General features: G+C 41.0%; 1 protein-coding gene across 1 annotated transcript; it reads right to left on the minus strand.

Moving 5' to 3' along the window:
• Positions 1–272: 272 nt before the first annotated feature.
• Positions 273–3,776, minus strand: LOC149525865 (maestro heat-like repeat-containing protein family member 2B). Its single transcript, XM_089777956.1, has 4 exons — positions 3,624–3,776; positions 3,025–3,123; positions 1,371–1,522; positions 273–437 (listed from the first exon to the last, which is right to left on the minus strand). The coding sequence occupies exons 1-4, from the start codon at positions 3,709–3,711 to the stop codon at positions 273–275; spliced, it is 504 nt and encodes a 167-aa protein (XP_089634082.1). The 5' UTR covers positions 3,712–3,776.
• Positions 3,777–6,947: the final 3,171 nt, after the last annotated feature.

Below are 6,947 nucleotides of genomic sequence, written 5' to 3' on the forward strand. Positions count from 1 at the left end.
TAGGATGTACCAGTAAATCACAAGGAGGGAGTATCTTATGGGGGGGGGGGGCGGGGAGGGAACAGGTGTTTTGTTTCTTACCTCCTTATCATCTCCAGAAACAGAAGATACTTTTCATGAGAGGCTTTTACCTACAAAACTTGTCACCTGGGTCACCATGTCTATAAAATCAAGACTTGTGTGTTTATCTATTATCTAACAAGTCACTATGTAGACCAGGAAACGCCACTGGTAGCAGCTAGTGCAGTTCACCTATGCGCACACATTGATAGTTATTTTAATAAGTATCTCACCTTGGTGACATGAAAAACATTAACATCCTCTTTATATTGCTCAAGGAGCCATGGGATCTGTTCGAACACCTTATCTTGATGCTCTTCTTTATGCAGGAGGAGGCTCATCATAGTACCAAGGGCTTTGATAATGGCCTGCTTGCCCTACATAGAGACACAGAATTTATGTTCCTACAAATTCATTCAATATCATGCAATGGGCCCATCTTTTCTACTTCTGACGAGTGCAATTTCCCTTTTCCACTGTTGAAACAGCCCTATCTCAATATTTCCTGGTAAAGAGTTAAGACTCATGGGCTTTGTCTACACTGGCATGATTTTCCAAAAATGCTTTTAACGGAAAAGTTTTCCGTTAAAAGCATTTTCGGAAAAGCACGTCTAGATTGGCAGGATGCTTTTCCGCAAAAGCACTTTTTGCGGAAAAGCGTCCGTGGCCAATCTAGACACGCTTTTCCGCAAAAAAGCCCCAATTGCCATTTTCGCGATCGGGGCTTTTTTGCAGAAAACACTACTGTGCTGTCTACACTGGCCCTTTTGCGCAAAAGTCTTTCGGAAAAGGACTTTTGCCTGAACGGGAGCAGCATAGTATTTCCGGAAAAGCATTGACGATCTTACATGAGATCGTCAGTGCTTTTCCGGAAATTCAAGCAGCCAGTGTAGACAGCTGGCAAGTTTTTCCAGTCTAGACACAGCTATGGTGTTGGTTTCAGAATTATATTCTACTGCACCTCACAACTTTCCCAAGTGGGATATTTCCCCAGATTAGTATGCACACTAAAACAACTCATTCCTGCTGTAACTCTACTGGAACTGAATAGACATCTGCCAGGAATGAATTTAGCCCATTCTCCTATATTCATCTGCATGTCAGGTGACAAAACTGGAATCTATGTACACTATGTACAGACAGAATTTCCATGAGATTGTGACATTATAATCTTTTTTAAATGTTTTACATCATACTCCCTTCTATCCCAAAGAACCTGCCATTGAACTCCATCATCACAAAGAGTGCCATACACAGAGAATTTAACAATACAATTTCTCATCAAGGTTTAGAAAGCCTACAATTCTCACCTCCAAATCTTCACATGTGGTCCATTTGCTTGTCACATGACGATAGAGGGGAAGAATTTCATCACAGAATTGAGATTTACCCATTTTGGGAAATGGCCACCTTTCCCAGTTACTAAAATATACATTTACTGCCCTTGACCATTTTTCCAGAACTGCATGGAAGGAAAAAAGACAGGCAATATGAAAAGGATGCAATAGTAATAAGGATACGTTGTTTTATCAGTGAAGACACCCAGGCTTGTAGTTTATTACAATTCCATGCCCAATTCAGGAACAGCTGATGAAATCCAATAACAGTTTTGAATTATTTCTCTTCCCTCCTTTCCGTTTCTTGTTTCTCAAAAGGCTTTCTTCTCTTTTGTCTCTCTCCATCTCTTTTTAATTCCCATCATTTGAAAACATATTTTTTTCTCCCTTGTTACCTCTTAATTAGAGCTGATTGTAAAGGTAGTTTAAATTAAATTAAAAGTGTTTACTCTTGTTTTTTTCAAAATTTCAAATGACAAAGATCATTCACATGTTTCAAAAATCAACAAATTTCAGCCACCTTTTTAGCTGCACAAAAACACTGAACACATCCTGATTAAAACTGTCATTGACATTTTTTCAGTTTAATATTCCATCAACTTGGAAAAAAATATGAAAAATGTAATAAAAAAACAAAATATTTTGACCAGCTGTTTTCTGAATGATTCATGTCCTCTGCAGTTATTGCTTATTTAGCCCTAAAACTGTATGATTTCCTGTTGGGTTACAGTTTGTCTGAAAGATGTTCAGTGCCCCTAACTCCTATTAGCTATACTGAGATTTGACAGCATTTTGCCCTAAAATTAGATGCACCCGCTGCCCTTGAAAGGAAAATTAAGGCTCAATCCTATGTTCTATGAAGCTGATGGCAAAATTCCCATTTATCTCAAAGGTGCAGGATTAATCCCTTAGGCCTGATCTACACTAAAGGGGAAAGTTGACTTAAGGTACGCAACTCCAGCTATGTTAATTATGTAGCTGGAGTTGACGTATCTTAAATCGTGTTTTCAGACTGTCCACACAGTGGAAGGTTGACAGGAGTGTTATTCCTCATGAGAAGCAGGCCTACCGGTGCCAACGGGAGCACCCACTCAGTTCGAATTAGTGGGTCTTCACTAGACCTGCTAATTTGGACCCTGGTGATCAACTGCAGCAGCATTGATCTTCTGCATAGTGTAGACGTGGCCTTACTTGAGCATCAACTAAAAAGCAAAGGAAGAGAGAAGTGGAGAAGACCAGAGGACAGAGAAAGAGGGTGAAAGGAGATGATAATTAAGAAACTAAAGAGGAGGAATGGGTGGAGGGGTGGAAAACGGGAAATTTTTGAATGTAATTCAGTCTGTTGCCTGCACATTCTCCCCCAGGAGTTTCCTGGCACATGGGTAGCATCAGCTTTTGTTTATTTTTAAAATATCCACAAGTCATAAAGGGCCTGAACTTACAAATGCTCAGCCCCTCCAGCAAAGTAAGGAGCACTCTCAACTCCACTGAGTGCCACAGGAGCATGAGGACTCAGCCCCTGGTACAATCCAGTTCAGAGCCTGTTTGTAAACGATCAGTCACTTAACTCTGTACCAAGGCCCCTAAATATCCATTTTGGACATCTACAATAAGTGCTGGCACTTACCAACACAAAATGGTTGCATCAGCCTGCTCTCGCCGACTAACATCCGCATGGAGCTCATGCCGTACAGGGGCATTCCCACAAAAGGAATGCACTTGAGTGCTGAAAAGAAGGACCAGAAGAAAAGGAAGATAGACAATTGACTGTTATCTGCCTTTTTACTATCGCATTTAGAAACACCGCTGGGTCGGATGCTATGGGCTCCTAGGTCATTTTGTGCTGCGTACACAAATGATAAGGCAGAAGTAAAAAATCAGTGGGGGATTTACCCTGAGGAGGAGCATTCTCCACCAATGTGCAGCTGTGCCAGATGCCCAATCCTCTCCCAGAGTAGGAGAGAGAGCACTGGGGAGGGATGAGAAATGGAATGGAGAAGAGCTCCACTAGACCTGATTTTCCTCAATCCTGTCCTTTAAGAACTTCAAATGGGGCATAAGAGCTTGCCCCTTGGTGTGGATAGCTCATGGTCTAGCAACTGGAACCAGCCACAGCAGTTCATCTCATGCCCCCCAAATAGCACTCTGTGTAGCTGTACAGAGCGTGAACCTCTGTCCTTAAATGGAAGACAATAACTTTGAAACAAAAGATGGAAGTTGACATACGATAGGCTGATGATAGGTTGTCCAGCGTAATCAAAGTGAACACGTCAGACAGCTTCAGTGGATTCAGATGAGATTGAAGCTCATACATCACCTCACTGAAATAGCAGCGTGCCAGAGCCACTAATGTGTTGCTCGCTGCCACTTTTAGTTCATTTGTTGCTTCCTTAAAAAATACAAAAAGAGAGAGACTGAAGTGATTAAAGCCAACTACACCAGCCAATGCTGCTCAAATGAATCAAGTTCTTATTTCTGTTTTCCACCCAACTTTCTGAGAACAGAATCATGAGTCATAAATTATCATTGAATCGTTTGGCTAAACACTTGTCAGCCTTTCAGTTGTCTGCAAGCTGCTTAGACTATTCGCTATTAGCTATTTGTGGTGGATGATTGGCTATCATAGTGACATGATATTTTTCCCTCAGAGGAGGTGGGCAGCTTCAAGATATTCAGAGAATTTTCCTGAATAAACTATCCCCTAAATCCAAATACTGCTTCTTTTGAAAACAGCTCAGATTCTGTTTAAAGGTTTCATCCTGCTGCTTAACACCATAGTATCAGAGCACCTTCCACACAAAATCAGTATCAATAATGAAATCCCTAGTAGACTTCACAAAATACTTGCTTGTTAAGAAACGGTAGGCCTCTCTGCATCTGATATATGTCACAATATCCTGACCTTACAAAGCACTTAAGCACATGTGTAACTTGAACAAGATGAAACTAGTCACATGCTGCTTAGGACCTGGGATTTCTGGAGGACGGTGTGGGGATCTGTGGGCCCCTAGCAGTCATTAATCCTGGAGTTTCAGTATATAGTTTACAAAAAATGTTTTAATTAGTTTAAGCTTTCATTCCTGTCATTAGCATATAGGGAAAACTAACTTACCTGAGTATCAGAGGGGTAGCCGTGTTAGTCTGAATCTGCAAAAGCAGTGAAGTGGGTCTTTGACCACAAAAGCTTATGCTCCAACACTTCCGTTAATCTAACTTACCTGAGTCTCTCTCATGTGGTTTGAGGCAAGTGTTATTATTTTGCTCAGTAGCCTTCTCTCTAGGACCTGGGCATCCTGCTGTAATACTTCCTCCAGGATACAGTAAATGTCTACTCTGTTTTTCTGGGGACAAAACATAAAAGAACAATTGGGGAAAATGTTTCCTTGATGACAATATAGTAATGCTATAAGCTAATATAGTAACGCAATATAGTAACACTTACGCTAATAAGCTTCTGCCCAAAAGAGTTTACAATCTAAACATGAAACAACTAGCCCAGGCTAAAAGAGCAGATCAATAGCCAGGAAAATAATTCAGGTCTTCTGATTCACTATCTGGAGTCCTCTCCACTAGACCACACTGATTCCACAGCCTGCATACTCACTCAAGTAACCCCTAGTCTTCATTTGTATAAAACTTGCTATGCCCTCCACAATCACCCCAGCTAGCAGCATTTCAGAAGAAGCTGAGCAATTTACAAATTTTTTAATCTGAATAAGGGCCCTGCACTGCCCCCTTATCTAATTTCTTTTATTATTATTATTGTTGTTGTTGTTATTATTATTATTATTATTATTATTGTTATTATTGTTATTGTTGTTCTTGTTATTATTAGCATCATGCCTTTTTTTATCCACTCCAGACAGAATTTGTAAATACAATTATAAGATACCCAACTCCTGCAGTAAATCTTCTGCAGCTTTTAGGGAAAATTAGCTCAGGAGTTACCTCTACATTGCCAGTAGCACACTTGAAGGTCTCTTTTATGGGGTCCATCAAAGTTCAAATTCACAGATGATACTAAATATGGAGGAGTTGAAGGTATGAGTTGTGACAGAGAAATAATAAAGAGGGGCACAGAGAAATTAGAAACCTGAGCAGAACAAGACTGATTTCAGAGAACTGCAAACTAGCGCACCTAGAGAGGGGGTCAATATAACTGACATAATGAGAGGGAGAAAAGTGGGAAACAACAAGTGACCTGGAGTGACAGTGAAAAAAAAAGTCAGCCATCTGGGTTGGGTTTGTTACATACAGGAATCCTGTCATAAAGCAGGAAGACAACAGTTTCTCATTGTTCATCTGAGGTGTGAGTGCTTCTGGCTTATTTCACTTTTTTGGCACCACATTCCCCAGAAAAGATCAACAGCTTGGAAGTAATTCAGGAGAAAATTTTAAAAAGTGCAGGGAGGCCAGCAGAACTGACTTTTAAATAGAGACCTGCAACCTCTATGGGATCTGACCTCATGCATCAGGGTGAGGTTGGGTGGGTGTAGGGGAGCCTGCCTTGACAATAAATGGCCACGTCTCCCTTTAACACGTGCGGATCTCTAACAAGCAAAACCCAGGCCTGTCTCAAGTCTGGTGCACATAAGCATGCAGGCAAGGTCATGGGAGAAGCTGTGAGAGGAAGGAATGTTTTGCATAACAATGCAGATGAAGCATGGTACGTGAGACTATGTCAAGAACACATGGCAAGCAATCTTGTACAGGTACTTCTGTTTCTGATAACCACAAATTACAGATGCAGCCATACAACTGTCAACTATGCACATAGCAGCAACATCCTGAGTGACAGGATGTACTCCAGATAGGGTATTGGGCATGTTACATATCCTACACAATACGTAATCAATTGGTAAATATTATTAGAACAACCAAGTCTCGCTTTGCTATCAAATGGGCTTAGTAAGAACAATCAGTGGGAGGGAATGAGCAGGATTGACCCACAGGTACTGCTCGATGTAACTAGAAGTAAATAGGCCCTTCACACCGGTGAGCCAGTGCATGGTGTTCCAATGCATGGGAAGAAAAGGAACCCTGACCTCCTGCCTGCTACTGTAGGTAGCATACGGGTGAAGTGTAAGTGAACTAGTCTTTATTATTGTATTCTAGTAGCTCTTTTATTAATTGCTTTTGCATTGCTTTGCACTATATTATTGCTTTAGAATGTATGGCATTTAAGGTTTCAATTGTATAGTAATTGTTTTTAAGGCTTGTAAAACTTAAACAACTGTAATAACTGCTTAAAGCTTGCAATAAATAAGAAAGTGGTTAAGTATCCCTGGAGTGTCCTGGTTTCTCTTGGATCTAAAATAAATCATATCACATCACAGTGGGAAAACAACTGGACTCCCCTGGGCTCAGATCAGGTCAGCTCTCCTCCACAGAGTCAGCACAACCATGACTGCCTACTCCAGCCAGCCACCACCTCCTTGCTGCATAGCATGCACTGTGGAGTGAGGATGCTTAGGAGTCAGTGTTTCTTACCCTGCAGCACGTACATTGCACAGCAGGGGGCAGTATCAGAGACATAAAATTTAGACTTTA

The sequence above is a fragment of the Pelodiscus sinensis genome, chromosome 1 (assembly GCF_052426305.1).
Source record: "Pelodiscus sinensis isolate ZL-2025 chromosome 1, ASM5242630v1, whole genome shotgun sequence".
Lineage (NCBI taxonomy): Eukaryota > Metazoa > Chordata > Testudines > Trionychidae > Pelodiscus > Pelodiscus sinensis.